The sequence below is a fragment of the Convolutriloba macropyga genome, chromosome 2 (genome assembly GCF_964194025.1).
Source record: "Convolutriloba macropyga chromosome 2, txConMacr16.3, whole genome shotgun sequence".
Lineage (NCBI taxonomy): Eukaryota > Metazoa > Xenacoelomorpha > Acoela > Convolutidae > Convolutriloba > Convolutriloba macropyga.
Window position 1 is genome coordinate 7504546 of NC_134469.1, and position 17376 is coordinate 7521921.

The 17376-nt window shown below is 33.9% G+C and overlaps 1 protein-coding gene across 1 annotated transcript in view; it reads left to right on the forward strand.

The window, feature by feature from the left end:
* The window catches only part of LOC142356107 (ER degradation-enhancing alpha-mannosidase-like protein 1), a 29328-nt gene that overhangs the window by 9983 nt on the left and 1969 nt on the right, over nt 1-17376 (forward strand). Inside the window, exons 3-9 of the mRNA XM_075408079.1 lie at nt 8732-8804; nt 8897-9000; nt 9445-9727; nt 10044-10411; nt 12466-12604; nt 12858-13102; nt 17066-17162. Coding sequence (XP_075264194.1) covers nt 8732-8804; nt 8897-9000; nt 9445-9727; nt 10044-10411; nt 12466-12604; nt 12858-13102; nt 17066-17162 — 1309 coding nt within the window. The remainder of the gene's footprint in view (nt 1-8731; nt 8805-8896; nt 9001-9444; nt 9728-10043; nt 10412-12465; nt 12605-12857; nt 13103-17065; nt 17163-17376) is intronic.

Consider the following 17376-nt stretch of genomic DNA (forward strand, 5'->3'; position numbering starts at 1 on the left):
CTCCTGTACGCCAAAATTACAATGTTGCAACTTAAATACATTTTCTAATCCTCTTTCTGCAATCCAAACAAACATGAGTTGATTGAAATGGATACTGACAGTCTTTGCTTGGCACGTAGTGAGGAAAAATTTGACGAATTCAGTTGACCAGAAATGCATCCATTGTGGTACTGGATGATGCAAAGCAATTGCAGTGAAAATTTCGCAGCAGACTAGCAACAATTCTTTACGACGATTACTATGCAATAATCATGGAAACTTTGATAAGGGAACACCTGGTTTTTCTAAAGAAGAATTTTTGGTAAAGATTTTTAGATATAGATGCATACATATCATTAATAATAAAATTTACAATTTTTGGAAGTGGAAAACCATTTCCATTAGTTTTTTATTGTTTTGAATAAAAATTGTTTTACTAAAGGATTTTTTTTAATATAAATTTTATAAGGTTTCTAACAAAAAAAATGTAAATTTTGATGTTTTTTTATTTTTCTATATTTTACATTTTTCAGTTTTTGAAGTTTTTTTTTTCATGTAAAATTTTCAATTCATTTTTTATTCAAAATTGTTGTTTTACCGGAGAAAATTTTTTCAAATGTTGTCTTTTACATAAGGTTTTAACCAAAAGTATATATGTTGTTGTTTTTTTATTTTTCTATTTTTTCCATTTTTCAGTTTTGGGAACTTTTTTCACGTAAATTTTTTAATTCAATTGTATTTTTATTAAAAAATGTTGTTTTACTTAACTAAATTTTTTTAAAAATGTCGTTTTTAACTTAAGGTTTTTAACCAAAAATGTAAATTTGTTTGTTTTTAAATTTTCTATATTTACATTTTTTTAGTTTTAGAATTTTTTTCATGTAAAATTTTCAAGTTAATTATTTTTTTCATTAAAAAGTGTTGTTTTACTAAAACAATTTTTTTTCAAAATGCCGCTTTTTACATAAGGTTTTAACCAAAATGTATATTTTGTTGTTTTTTATTTCTATTTTCCATTTTTCAGTTTGGAAGTTTTCATGTAAAATTTTCAATTAAATTGTTTTTTTATTAAATGTTGTTTTACTAAAATTTTTTTTTTTCAGAAATGTCGTTTTTTTACATAAAGTTTTTAACCAAAAATGTAAATTTTGTTGTTTTTTTATTTTTCTATTTTTACATTTTTTCAGTTTTTGGGCTTTTTTTCATGTAAAATTTTCAATTTATTTATTTTTTCATTAAAAAAATGTCGTTTTATTAAAGTATTTTTTTTTTCAAAAATGCCATTTTTTGCGTAAGACTTTAACCAAAAATCTATATTTTGCTATTTATTTTTCTATTTTTCCATTTTTCTGTTTTGGAAGTTTTTTCATGTAAAATTTTCAATTTAGTTGTTTTTTTATTAAAAGTTAATTTACCAAAAATAATTTTTTTTCAAAATTGTCGTCTTTTACATAAGGTTTTTAACAAAAAATGTAAATTTTGTTACTTTTTTATTTTTCTATTTTAACTTTTTTCAGTTATTGAAGTTTTTTTTCATGTAAAATTTTCAAATTAAATATTTTTTCATTAAAAATGTTGTTTTACTAAAGTAATTTTTTTTCAAAAATGCCGTTTTTTACATAAGGGTTTAACCAAAAATCTATATTTTTGTTGTTTTTTATTTTTCTATTTTTCAATTTTTCAGCTTTTGAAGATTTTTCATTGCAAATGAAAAAACTTTAAAAACTGAAAAATGGAAAAGTAGAAAAATAAAAAACAACAAAAATATAGATTTTTGGTTAAACCCTTATGTAAAAAACGGCATTTTTGAAAAAAAAATTACTTTAGTAAAACATTTTTAATAAAAAAAATATTTAATTTGAAAATTTTACATGAAAAAAATTTCAATAACTGAAAAATGTTAAAATAGAAAAATAAAAAAATAACAAAATATACATTTTTTGTTAAAAACCTTATGTAAAAAACGACAATTTTGAAAAAAAATTATTTTTGGTAAATTAACTTTTAATAAAAAAACAATTAAATTGAAAATTTTACCTGAAAAAACTTCCAAAACAGAAAAATGGAAAAATAGAAAAATAAATAGCAAAATATAGATTTTTGGTTAAAGTCTTACGCAAAAAATGGCATTTTTGAAAAAAAAATACTTTAATAAAACAACATTTTTTAATGAAAAAATAAATAAATTGAAAATTTTACATGAAAAAAGCCCAAAAACTGAAAAAATGTAAAAATAGAAAAATAAAAAACAACAAAATTTACATTTTTGGTTAAAAACTTTATGTAAAAAACGACATTTTTGAAAAAAATTATTTTAGTAAAACAAACATTTTTTAATAAAAAAAACAATTAAATTGAAAATTTTACATGAAAACTTCCAAAACTGAAAAATGGAAAAATAGAAAAAATAAAAAACAACAAAATATACATTTTTGGTTGAAAACCTTATGTAAAAAGCGGCATTTTTGAAAAAAAAATTGTTTTAGTAAAACAACACTTTTTAATGAAAAAAATAATTAACTTGAAAATTTTACATGAAAAAAAATTCTAAAACTAAAAAAATGTAAATATAGAAAATTTAAAAACAAACAAATTTACATTTTTGGTTAAAAACCTTAAGTTAAAAACGACATTTTTAAAAAAATTTTAGTTTGAAAAAAGTTCCAAAACTGAAAAATGGAAAAAATAGAAAAATAAAAAACAACATATATACTTTTGGTTAAAACCTTATGTAAAAGACATTTGTAAAAATTTTCTCCGGTAAAACAACAATTTTGAATAAAAAATGAATTGAAAATTTTACATGAAAAAAAACTTTAAAAACTGAAAAATGTAAAACATAGAAAAATAAAAAACATCAAAATTTACATTTTTTTTTATTTATATTAAAAAAAATCCTTTAGTAAAACAATTTTTATTCAAAACAATAAAAAACTAATGGAAATGGTTTTCCACTTCCAAAAATTGTAAATTTTATTATTAATGATATGTATGCATCTATATCTAAAAATCTTTACCAAAAATTCTTCTTTAGAAAAACCAGGTGTTCCCTTATCAAAGTTTCCATGATTATTGCATAGTAATCGTCGTAAAGAATTGTTGCTAAAGTCTGATGCGAAATTTTCACTGCAATTGCTTTGCATCATCCAGTACCACAATGGATGCATTTCTGGTCAACTGAATTCGTCAAATTTTTCCTCACTACGTGCCAAGCAAAGACTGTCAGTATCCATTTCAATCAACTCATGTTTGTTTGGATTGCAGAATGAGGATTAGAAAATGTATTTAAGTTGCAACATTGTAATTTTGGCGTACAGGAGGATAAAGAACCCAAGAAATATTGGTTCTTTATGTTCAATACGTGTCTTGCTCATTCCTACCTCAAAAATCTGGTCTTTCAGCTCATTCAGGGACTTGAAAAACCTGTTGTTAAAAAAACCTATACGCATGAGAACCTTTCAGATATTTTGTGGTCGTATGTCGACTACGGTCCATTGTCTGATAACCAGATCATTTCCATCCCAACGACTTCCAACCAACTTCACAGTCTCTGAAACGACTATTAACCCACATTTTTGAAAAAAACGATATTTCCAAAGCAAGCATTTGGCGAGAAATTTTTAAATTCCAAATTGAACTTTTGATAAAAATTGTTTTCGAAAATGTATTTTTAAAACTCAATTAAATATTAGTATCAAAGTATTAATTCAAAAGCATACATGAGCTTCAGCTTTTCTGAGAGTAGAAACACAATATTTCAAATTAATTAGTCAATCAGTCATCACAAAAAATACTAGTATCAGATTTGAAATTATACAGGAAATACAAACAAAAATAATCAGCCAATGGAAAACTTCTCAGATTGCTAGTTTAGTTACCATATAACTCAGTATGTCGTCTCAATTTGCTCGATGGAGGACACATTTTTTCTTCGTTCTCATCAACTTCTGACTTTCTACTTCCCTCTCTATCAGGGTTATTGACAACAAGAGCCCTTCTCTTGACTGTCTTTTGTGTACAATACGCAGGTTGCTCACATTTGAGGGAAGTTTTTTCAGATTTTGCTTCAGTTGCATCAGGAGAAAAAAAATGATCCCGATTATCTGCACATTCGTCGACTACTTTACTGAGGATGGTTTTGACAGACTCCAGTGAAGTATTTTCAACCGTTGATGTCTCCTGTACTTCTTTCATGGTTTCTTGTTCAGTTTCTGTAGAAAAACACGAAAAGGGGACTGCCTTGTCAAATTTTTTGTTGTCAAACTTGAGGCCAAGTGCGTTCTCTTCTTCTATACTTGCAATAATACTCTCTGTCAGTGACCCATTTTCCCACTCGTCACAATCCCGATCAGGTTTCTGCTCCCGCAAATCGTCATACTCGTCAGAAACACACCAGAGGAATTTAAGTTTCCTCTCCTCCTCAAAAAATCCTCGTTGATTTTCATGTATTGCTCTATAGGACAACTCATAATCACAAAATTGCGCACGGACTGATCTGCTTAGTTCCATGGTGTCCGAGACTTGTAAAGTTGTGTTTTCATTGTGGTTTTTGTAAAAGTCTACAGTTGTCTGCTTGTATGGTAGAGACTTTAGGCAAATTCTCGATAGCAACAATGAAGACCAGAAGCTGCCTCGAAATTGAGAATGGAGGATCAACTACCCATCCGAAGCACGTTTTTCTCTCTTTTATAATTGCTACATCATCATTGAAGTCGGGGAAGAAGAAGTGGACATTGAGATTTTCGTTCAATTTCACAGATTTGATATTCATCATTCCAGCCTTTGTTTGGTTCAAGACGGTTGAAATCCTAAATGAACTAAAGTTAAAGCAAAATTGTCCCTATAACCATAATCGCTAAATCTTTCTCTCTGAAGCATTCCTATCCTATTTGCGATTGAGTACCATGATTATAATAGCCATTTATTCGCTTTTTATGGTTTGTTCTCATATTTTATAACAGAACAGACTTACTTGGAATGGGAAATAGGAAGAGGTCCTAGAGATGAAGAATCGTCGCTGAAGAGTTTATAGTTGTCAACTTAGGCTGGTAACAAAAAGCGCTTCAAATTGTCTCAAGAAAAGAACAAAAGCTAGTTATAGTTAAGTTGTTGAACAGAAGAAGAAGTAAAATGAATTGTACTTTTGTTTCTACACTATAATAAAGATGACATCATTGTGACGCAATAGTGACGTAATTATTACGGTACTATGAGTAAGACCTCAATCACGTGAGTTGTGCATGCTTAGATAAAGTATAAATCATCATATCGTAAGTAGTATGGTATAGACTTTGTTCACATGAGTTCAATGACCACATAGAATATCTAGGTTTCTTTAATTCGGTAATTGTTCCAATCCTAGGACGTAATTGATCTTAATTTTGTTCTAAAGAGGACGGTGCCCCCATGCAATTATGAAATCATCTATTTGTCCGTAATTGCGAAGATAGTAGGACGTAATTTTTATGGTACTATGATTTAATTGATACATTTTGACTTATTTCTAACGATAGTGAAAAGTTAGATTAAGTTGTACTCAAAAAACCTCTGTCGATCACCTGAGAAGATTCGCCTTTACAAAAGAAGATGTCAAAATTGATGTTTGAAAGATCACTAAATAAATGGATTGTCAGATAGAAATTAAATAAATACAGATGATGATGTTAAGTTGTCTAATTTTTGATATATTTTCGATAAATATTTGAAAACATTTTGTTATTCTTTACAAAATTTGGTTGTTTTTCGACAATACTAAAAAAGCGTGTAAAAATTGAGTATTTTTGACAAAATTTAGCTACTTTGTGGTAATTATAAATGGCAGCAATTGGACAGTTTTTAATAGAATTGGGTTTTTTGTTAGAAAATATGTTTTTTGTGGCAAAAATGAAGTATTTTTTGGTAGGAAATGGCTATTTTTTTTAGTACTGGGTAGTTTCTGGTAAAGTTTTGGAAAAATTTCGTCAGATTTGGGTATTTTCTGCAAGAATTGGGTAATTTTTGGCAACAATTGGGTAATTTTTAGTAATAATTGGGTATTTTTGGTAATAATTGGGTATTTTTGGTAAGAATTGGTTGTTTTTTCACCAAGAATTGTGTGTTTTCTGCCAAGAACTGGTATGTTTTTGGCAAGAATTGGGTGTTTATTTCAAGAATTGGGTATTTTTAGCAATTGTGTTTTTTTCAAGAAATAGGTAATTTTTTAGCATGAATTGGGCATTTGTGGTAAGAATTTGACATTTTTGGCAATAATTGGGTATTTTTTGGCAATAATTGTGTATTTTTTGCCAAGAATTGGTAATTTTTTGGTAAGAATTTGTTTTTTCAAGAATTGGGTATTTTTAGCGAGGATGGGGTGAACAGCTTGGGTATCATGCTCTGAGGTACGTCTTTTATGGGAAGGGGTAAATTACCTCACTAATTTAATATTAAGGGATTATATGACTAATCCCCCTCGTGTGAACAGCGTGGGTATCACGCTGTGAGGTACGTCTTTGGGATATGAGGGAAAATGGGCTATACGTAATCTTTATAGATAGGTACATCTTTTTAATCCCCCCTGTCTTGCTAATCCCCTTCGTGTGAATAGCTTGGGTATCATGCTGTGAGGTACGTCTTTGAAATTCACGTAAACCCTACTTAACTGTCGATGAGTCATCTAAATGATTATTAAAGTACTATCTTGCTAATTCTTTTCGCATGAACAGCTTGGGTATCATGCTTTGAGGTACATCTTTGAAAATTTATATTATTAAAGTGTAATTTGGTAGGGGTTCAATGACCTTACAGATTTGATATTAAGGTATTATCTCGTTAATCTTCTTCCTGTGAACAGCTTGGGTATCATGCACTGAGGTACAGCTTTTGAATTTTACATTAGTAAAGTGTAATATGGGAATGGGTAAGTGACCTTACTATTTTGTTACTAAGAGATTCTCTTGCAAATCTCCTTCGTGCGAACAGCGTGGGTATCATGCTGTGAGGTACGTCTTGGGAAATTGACATTATTAAAGTGTAATATGGTAGGGGGTCAATGACCTTACTGATTTGTTGTTAAGGTACTATCTTGCTAATCCCCATCGTGTGAACAGCGTGGGTATCATGCTGTTAGGTACGTCATTGAAATCTGACGTTAGTAAAGTGTAATTTGGAAAGGGGTAAATGACCGAATTTGTTAAGGCACTATCTTGCTTATCCCCTTCGTGTGAACAGCTTGGGTATCATGCTGTGAGGAGGTACATCTTTGGAAATTTACATTATTAAAGTGTAAAATGGTAGGGGGTCAATGACCCTACTGATTCGATGTTAAGACACTGTCTTGCTAATCCCTTTAGTGTGAACAGCATGGGTATCATGCTGTGACGTACACTCTTGAAAATTTACATTATTAAAGTGTAAAATGGTAGGGGTTCAATGACCTTAGTGATTCGTTGTTAAGGCACTGTCTTGCTAATCCCTTTAGTGTGAACAGCTTGGGTGTCATGCTGTGAGGTAAGTTTTTGGAAATTTACATTAGTAAACTGTAATATGGTAGGGGGTCAATGGCCTTACTGATTCGATGTTAAGGCACTGTCTTGCTAATCCCTTCAGTGTGAACAGCTTGGGTATCATGCTGTGAGGTACACTTTTGAAAATTTACATTATTAAAGTGTAAAATAGTATGGGGTCAATGGCCTTACTGATTCGTTGTTAAGGCACTGTCTTGCTAATCTCTTTAGTGTGAACAGCTTGGCTGTCATGCTGTGAGGTACGTCTTTGGAAATTTACATTAGTAAACTGTAATATGGTAGGGGGTCAATGTCCTTACTAATTTGTTAAGGCACTGTCTTGCTAATCCCCTTCGTGTGAACAGCTTGGGTATCATGCTGTGAGGTACACTTTTGAAAATCACGTAAACCGTACGTAAGTGTAAATGAGTCACCCTATCTAATTTAATATTAAAACATTACCTAACTAATCCCCTTTGAGAGAACAGCTTGGGTGTCATGCTGTGAGGTTCGTCTTTGGAAATTTACATTATTAAAGTGCAATATGGGAATGAGTAAATGACCTAATTTAATATTAAGGGATTAACTTGCTAATCCCCCTCGTGTGAACAGCGTGGGTATCATGCTGTGAGGTACATCCTTGGAATTTGAGGGAAAATGGGCTATACCTAATCTTAATACATAGGTACTTCCTTTTACCCCCCCCCCCCCAGCTTTGCTCACGTTATACTACTGCTTTTGTATGAGCTTAAAATTATGGTTATACCTTGTTCATCTTTTTGTTATTGTTATAGTAATCTTATTATCTTTTTGTTATAGTAATCTTATTATTGTTATAGTCGTCTTATTGTTATAGTAAAAAAGCATCGAGGTTTTTTCAATAATGCCAGCATTGAGATAGTCATAGTTGCATTTACATTAACTCCGAAAACTTTTGCAAGTGTCGGTTCTTACCGTGTTGTTCAGCATTAACCTCAGATTTTCTTAACAACTGGATTATACTGTTATTGAAAATCTGCGGAATTTTCAGTTTTTTGCGGAATAAGTTGTTTTTTTTTTGCACGCCGTCGATTAGCCGTCTAATGTATTTTTTCCTTTCCGTTTCATGTAAGTCTTGTTTGGCGGCATTTTGGCAGTCCACCGCCTCTTTATCGAGTTGTGGCTTAATTGTGGCCTGTAGAAATAAAAAATAGGTTGGCGAGCTTCGTAAAACAATAAAAATGTAGATAGCTCAATTTTCAAAAACGGAGTAACTGTTTTTATTTCAGGTCTAACATCCATTTGAATGACGCATTGGGAAACTATTCTTTGACACTGATAGACGCCCTTGACACACTTTATGTGAGTTCAACAAGAGTCTAAGCTGCTTTCTCCAATCCAGTATCAGTTTTAAGCCGAAACACAAGCCTGAAAATGAAGGTGAATTTTTTAAGGTTCTTGGAGACGTCGAGGAGTTTGCGCGTGCAGTGAAGCTAGTAGTTGATCATGTTCATTTCGACACTGATACAAACGTACAAGTCTTCGAAGCAAACATCAGGTTTGACTGCTGTAATTGTTGTTGGTCTTTTTTGCAAAATTTTTGCTTGACCGTTTTTGTGCTTTTTGACTTTTTCACACTTTTGTTCCTCATTTTGGGTGATCTAAGTTGCTCTTGTTCTCAAATACAGTTTGTTGGTAAAAGAGATTGTGAGCGATGCGAAATCAAAGGCCAAGTGGCTGAGCGGTTAAGATGTCAAACGACCAACTTGGTGGCCAGTGGTTTTTTGAACCACTGTGTGGTCGTTTTTTAGCCCATAAGACATTTCTCTGCTACACCCCCTTTAAATTAAATTGCTGCGTCTGTCGTGCGAGAGCAATTCATCCGACGTTAGTCGGTTTATATAATTTATTTTCTATCATAGCAGCTAAGTCCACCTCAAAAATTGTTAGGTCTCTGCTTAATTTGAAGTGGTTTGTAACTTTGTAATTGAATTTGTTTCAGAGTTTTGGGAGGCTTATTATCAGCTCATGTTCTGGCGACCTCTGACAAAGATGATCACTTAAATCTCAATTCTGCAAATCACAAAACATTTGCCAATGATGTAAACAATGTTTTATTGTCATCTACAGAGCACAATTTTTCTACTGATGCAAAGCAATCACGTAATTCCGTCACTCGTTTACTTGAGGATTATGAAAATGAACTGTACGATTTGGCCTTAGATCTTGCCTCTCGCCTCCTGCCAGCTTTTCTGGAGAGCAAAACTGGATTGCCTTATCCAAGAGTAAGTGCTGAGCTGGCTAATCAACATATAGATAAGTAGGGGCGGGGTTAGTGCGCAATTCGGTTCGATTAAAATCAGTTTTTTTTAAATAAGTCTATGCAAAATGTATTGAACTCATTAAAAAACGAATGCATTGAATTGCTGTTTAGAAAACTGATCGCTCCAAATTCTTCAAATCGACGATTCATGATTTTTTGCAGCATTCGTTACGTGCATGAAAATGGTTGTCTGGCTTTATCAGATGGGACGAGAAATGAGATAATGATTTAATCAGTCATTGACAGAAACAATACTGTAGAATATTCGGTGATTTTAGGTCAACTTACGCCATGGCGTTGTTCATGAAAAAGATCTGCAACAAAGTGTGAACTGTCTAGCGGGTGTTGGAACCCTCAGTCTGGAATTCGGACTGTTATCAGAACTAAGCGGAGATCCAGTATACGAGAGAGTGGCACGGAAAGCCCTCAAAGCTGTCTGGACAATGCGTCATAACCAGACATCCTTGTTTGGAAACTCCTTCGATATACATTCTCAGAGATGGCAGAGTTCGTTGAGTGGGTTGGGAGCTGGCATGGATTCATTTTACGAGTACCTGATCAAAGCCTACGTCATGTTTAATGAGGAGGACTATCTTTTACTATTTGATGAGATGTATCAAATGGTATCATACTTTAACAAGGCTGGGTAAGTTTCTCAATTGTTTGACAACAAAGTTTGAAAAAATTATTGTAGTCGTGTGGATCTTTTTATCCAAAGTGTTTGCTTGAACGTTTGGACTTTTCCGGTGGCTTCCATCACGCTTGACTTCTTAATTTGCGTGATCTAGATTGCATTCACCACGAAGAATTTGAACACAAGAGGCTGAAGCACGCTACAATATAATGGAGACTCCGTTTATCGCTCGAGAGTAATTCGCCCGTTGTTTTTTTTGTCAGAAATTTGGAACTAAATCAACCCCAGACGTATAAAAGGTGATCACCTGTATTTCTTTCATTTATAGCTTTCTCGGTTTTGGATAATGTTGATGGTAACTGCAAGTGGAGCTCTTATTAAATGCTCTCAAACGAAGTTGTAGCAATTATATTAGTCCTGTCGGTCTTTTTCTTACGCGATTTTTCGCTTGACCAATTTTTCGTCTGACGCTTTTGACTATTCGTCCTCAAAAACGGGATAAACAGGTAGCGCCCAGCGGGCATTAAGTGCTCTCAGAGCCTATCAGCTCTGTTTCAGCTCAAACTGTTTGCGAGACTTATAGATGGTTGGAAGGGTGGTTCGAGAGATTGAAGACACCCCCAGTGTTGACCTCCTACTATTGCCGACCCCCAACAGCGCTGTTGCCCCCACCCCACTGTTGCACATCCCTCCATCACTCATCAGCCCCCCCCCCCCCCCCCCAGTAGACCCATTCTCCCCCCGTGGCTACGTTCGAACAACCGATCGCTAGGAACAAGGAATTTTATACTAATTTTAACTATTTTTTCAAGCTTTTTAAAAATTTTTATTATTTTTTATAGCTGCGAAGCTGTAAGCTGAGCGTAGCTATATTGCGGTGCTCTTGGTTTTTTTTGTTTCGTCGTCTGACGCTCTTTTTTCGTTTTACATTTGTTCACACCGCGAAGCTGAAAAAGTCAAATTTTCTGAATGACTTCTTCTCACTAACGGCATTTGCGCGCGTGACGTCATTTCTCACTCGCTTTTGCGAAAGATTTTAGGTTATTTGCGTGATTAGATTTTGATCATACAAGACTTAACTCACTCAATAAAATGACTTTTGCACTTTAAAACTTAAGTTTAATTTGAATTTGTTTAAGGTCAAAGGAACTCCTATGTGCAGTAAAGGTCCCTAATAAGAGGCTTCTGTGGAATGAATTTTAACAAGCTGTATTAATTTATTGCTGAATGTTTTTAGCCTAGTTTTTTGAGCGGCGTCAATTTTTTTTTCAATTTAGATCTGTATCTGTTTCTATCTCTATTATATGGCACGCAGGTCTATTCTTTCGCAGCTATTCCGGCAATCTGCCGGCTATGTTTGAGTTATTTCAGCCATAGTTGTCAAGGAACCTCCTCTAGTGTTTTGTATTAGCTTACTGCATGGCTTCTAGTGGAATGGTTTCAACATTTCAACATCACGAATTTTAGCATTTTTTGACAAAACGTGCAAATTTTTTCAATTTTGTTTGATATTTATTTTTCATTCACGTCTTTCCAGACGCAGGGGCCAGAAAGCGTCCTTAAGGGTTTGATGATAAGTTTTTTAGCGATTTTTTTTTTATAAAACTTGCATTTTCAAGTTTTTTGATTTTTTTTTGTTATTTTTTATGTTTTTCCGGCAGCCCAATATTGTCTCCACCCCCCACCGCGGTGTTGCCCCCCAACCCAGTGTGCCCCCCCCATCAGGCCCCGGTGCACCCCCCCCCCCCACCGTGGCTAGCTACTGACGAAGCCAACCGCTCGCCGGTCGTTTGAGAGCAATTCGCCCGACGTTAGTCGGTTATGTTTGGGATATGTAAAACATGGTCAGAAGAGGAGACGGTTAATCAGTTTGTAAGCGGATATTCTCAATATAATTAAACAAAAAAAGGTTCACGATGGCAAAAATTAGGTAGATCCATGGCACATATTTCTTCCATCAATCTCACTCATTGCAGTGAAGTCGTTTTCCTGGCCTTTTTTGCTAGGAAAGCCCTGTAAGATTCTTTGCCTTTCTGGCATTGAGTTAATACATATGTTGTTCTCAGACGACACAGATGTCTCTCCCCGCCCTTGAGAAGTGGCTACCCCTCTGGGCCCCCGATATTCCGCAATGTGGACATGCGGACTGGGGATCTGGTCACCAACTGGATCGATTCTCTCCAGGCCGCTTGGCCAGGCATACTGGTGGGTGTATGTAAATTACTCGATCATTATGCACACAAAATGTTGAAGGGTATTTTTTATTGAAAAATAAAATGTATTTTACCGCTCTCTTAACTGCCCTTCAAGTTGGCATAACTACAAATCTTTGACCGATACTCGACCCGGGCTTATGCGGATTTTACTTAATAAACGCATTTCAAGACTGATTTGGTACGCCTTTGGCAAAATCAGCCATCTCAATTTTCACCAATATTAAAGCTCAAATGTTGCTTAGGTGCTCTATGGTGATATCGAAGAAGCCATTTGTCAACACGCTCTGCATTTTGCAATATGGCAGAAGTTCTCAGCCTTGCCAGAACGATTCAATCTGGTGCATCAAATGAGCGAGGTCCATTTTTATCCATTGAGACCAGAGCTTGCAGAGTCGACGTACCTTCTCTACAGAGCTACTGGTAGTCCATTCTATCTGCATGTTGGACGTATCATTGCTGAAGATATCAATAAATACACGCGAACAAGGTATGTTGTTGGCGAGAACAGATTTACATCAAAATTCTCTAATTTATGGTGAAATATTATCTGCTCATTCCACCTGCAAACAAGGTCTTGTCCCGAATTTCTTCTCCGTTTTTTCTTAGACGTTGAAATCTTTGAGCCAGATTTTGCCAAACTTAATTAATTGTTCCGACCCAATTTAGTGGGGGAGGAACTCCATGCTCAACTGGTTTTTTGTTCAGGCAATTTTGGCCGATCGATATAGGTATTAATAATCGCAAAGCGATAGCTGAGGCTATTATTGGCCGTCTCTTGGTCTTTACAATTCAAAGAATTGATTTTTATTGGGGCGCTGTTTTTTAAGATCTGTTCGAACATTTTCGGGATTTTTGAAGTCAAACTGAAGATTTTTGTAACGCAGAAACTGGAAGATGAGCGAAAAAGAGAGTGGTTTTGCGGCTTCAAAATTTTTTGCTTCAATTTTAAAGTGGAGTGAGAAAAAAGGTGTTTAATAGCCGCCTCAGCTTCTCAGCCGGCTATTCTAGCGCTTCTATTTTTACAATTCAAAGAATTTGAATTGTAATGGGGCGCTGTCTTTTTTTTAAGATCTGTTCACACATTTTCATGATTTTTGAAGTCAAATTGAAGTAGTGATTTTGGTCACGCCGAAACAGGGAATGGAGCGAAAAGCGATTGGTTTTGCGGCGTGAAATTTTTTCGCTTTAATTTTAAAGTAGAGTGAGAAAACGGTGTTTGAACAAAAATTCGCTTTCTCGATAGTGGTGTTTTGTTCACATATGGCAATTTCACTTACTGTTTTTTTTTTTCAATTTTTCTGATCGGATTTTTTTTCTCAATGGTTTTCCTAGTCCAAAGTTCATTCTAGGCCTATTTTTTTTTGTTTGAACCAAATTTCCATTTCTCGCTAGTGGTTTTTTGTTCACATGCGGCATTTTGACATTGATTTATTTTTAAAATTTTTTTGATCTGATTTTTTTAGAAATGGTTTTCCCAATTTAATCTTAGTCCGCTCTAGGTCTAGTTTTTTGTTTAGTCAATAAAATTTCTTTGAATTGTACGTCAGGACTTGTCCTGTTATGTTTTTAATTCTTCGAATTTTTCGCTATATCTTTGTTCACAGCTTGTTCAACATTTTGCGTGAAATTTTTTTGACTTTTGTAGGCTAGTTTCACTCTTCTTTCATTCTGTCTCTAAGTATGTGACAACCTCCCCAAGTATACCTAAGTATACTTGACAACCTCCCCCCTCCTCACTCAGCTCACACCCATCTGATGCATCCTAAGCCCCAGCTGGCTCCCGCGGGAGTGCAACCCCACCAGTCATTTGAGAGCAATTCGCACGACCTTATTCGGTTATGTTAACAAATATTCGCTTTCTCGATGATGGTTTTTGTTCACATGCGTCATTTTGACGTTGATGCTTACTATTTTTTCAATTTTATCTGATTTAATGGTTTTACCAATCCATTCATAGTCCATTCTGGGTCTATTTATTCGTCAAGATTTTTGTTACAATCAGATGACGTCACAATCACTTCAAATCTGCTTTTTATTCATTCGCTCATGCAATTTCAACTGAATGGCTTGCGTGAAGTCATTTTTCTGACTTGGTGAGGCGAGTGTTCTGTTCAATCGCGTGATTAAATTTTTGGTGAAACGTGATTTACCTCAGTCTATTTTCCGACAATCTCCGTGCTATGTTCGTAGAGATTCGTGAGTGGCGTCATTAGAAAGTCCGTCTTGCGTAGAATATATATTTAGAAAGTTTTTTTGAAATTGGTTTTTTAATGGAGTTATTGAGCTTTAAACTTTTGTGAACATTTGACTGATTTCCTTTGTTTTTGTTCACAATTTGCGTTTTGTTGCTTTGTTTCCGTAAGTGTTTGTCAATTTTGCTGAAAAGCATTTTAAATTTGTAAAAGATAGTATTTTAGGTTTTACATTTAAAGACGAAGACAATTTGCTGAACTGTTTGATCCAACTTCACAGCTAAAATTTACGCTAAATTTTTCAAAATTCAGCCTCTTTTAAATCAAAAATGGCAACATTGTTTTTTTAGCCCACTCTGTTTAATTTTGCTGGAACAACAAAGCTAAACATTGCCGACACAGATTTCTCCAACTCCGAAAAGTAGACTAACTTGACAGACTCTTCCAGTGAGTTTGCTGGGTTTTAAATATAAATTTTGCTGGTTTTTATAGAAATTAACTCGATAATTATCCAAAATTGGTTGTTTATTTTTGATCTTTGCTTGTGAAATTATCTATTAAAGAGAGAAATTTGTTAATGGATGAGCAGCAATAGCGAGTATTGTTTTTAATTAATTGAGGTTTTTTACAATCTAAAAATGATTCGGATTGCTTGGGGCTCTTTTTTTAAAACCTTATCGTCTTATTTTTCATTTCGTTTACAGACCAGAATGACTTCCAATCATAGCTCAATTTTTCAAAGATCCCTTTTCCATGCAACTGAGGCCCAATGAAAAAAAAACTAATTTCAGCGGAAAGCTATTCGTTTTTATCACTTCAACACGCGTAAGACTGTTTGAAATTTTGCGTTCTGCATATTTTTGTTGATATTTTGTAGTCTTATGACTGAGTCTCACTAATAACAGCTCCAGCTGGCTTTAGTCACTCATTGTTAATGGTTTTACACTGTGTGATGTCATCGGCTTCGTTTCATACTAACTTTGGCTTTCGTGATATCAAAGCCAAAGTAAGTATGATACATACTAATAGTGGAGTCTAATTTGGTACGATTCCGATGCCACAAGAATTTTTCGCCATATTTGAAGGATCTTAAAACAGGCAATTAGTAGGTTAATAGCCGCCGTCAGCCTCTCAACAGCTATTATTTAGGCGCTCTCCTTTTTTTACAAATCAAAGAATTTGAATTGCATTAAGGCGCTGTCTTTTTTGCGTTCACACATTTTCATGATTTTTGAAGTCAAATTGGAGTAGTGATTTTTGTCACGCCGAAACAGGAGGCGGAGCAAAAAACGAGTAGTTTTGCAGCGCGAAATTTTTTCCTTCTAATATTAAAGTAGAGTGAGAAAACGGTGTTGGAAGAAAAATTCGTTTTCGCGAGTGGTTTTTTGTTCACATCCGACTATTTCACGTTGATTTTTACTGTTTTTTTCGATTCTTTGGATCGGATTTTTTTCTAAATGGTTTTTTCAACCCATTTATAGTTCATTTTAGGTCTAGTTTTTTGTTTGAACCAAATTTCTCCTCGCTATTGGTTTTTTGTTCATATGCGGCATTTTGACCTTGATTTTCAGTTTTTTTTTAAATTTTGATCTAATTTTTTTGCAAATGGTTTTCCCAATTCACTCATAGTCCGTTCTGTAGTTTTCGTTTAGTCAATAAATTTTACGTTTCGTTTGAATTTTACGTTTCCTTGATAATTTTACCTCGTTACGACTTGTCCTGTTAATTTTTTTGTAATTCGCTTTAGCTTTTGATCACGTTTTTTGTTTTACGTTAGTCACGATTTTCACGTTTGACTGCTGCTTTATTCACTCACTTTTTCAACTGAATGGATTTTACATTTTTTCACGCATTGAATTACGCAATGTGATGAATACTGTCCAAGTCAAAAGAGCAAAATCAAAAGAGACTGGATAAACCGATAAAGACCGGTCTTTAAGTCATCGAGAATTAGGTTATCAAAGTTCATTAGTGGGTTTGCTAGCTGACATTGGTGTTAAACTTATTAGCTTTCACTTTAGAAGTTGAATTATGTATAGTTTTAGAGTCTAACTGAAACTGCGCGCCAAATTAGAACACTTTTTGACACTGAAAAAAAAACGAGGAAAAAATTCGGTCAATTTATCTTTTTTCTGTTTCAATCCCGATGTGCATCAAGCGCGTCAACGGCGGCTATTTGCCGGCAATCTTCCGGCTATGTTATATTATTGGCCGGTGCTTTAGGTTAGAACATTTTTTAGAATCTGTATCTATTTCAGTTGTGGTTTTGCAACTCTCAAAGATGTCAAGGCTAAGACGTTGGAAGACCGAATGGAGAGCTTTGTGCTGAGTGAAACTTTCAAGTATTTGTATTTGGTAAGTTGAACAATCAAATGCTAATTCGAAAGCTGAGTAGTTAAAAAGATACCTTGATGAACGTACTTCATATCCAAAAGAGTTTTGTAGTCGAGATTAACTTGGTACATACAGTCCGTGTAGTTTTTAAGAGTCGAAGGATCCAAGACTAGCAACAAACTCGTTTTTGTCGAGAAAATAATAATTGCTATAAAATGACGTAATAAACAATTTT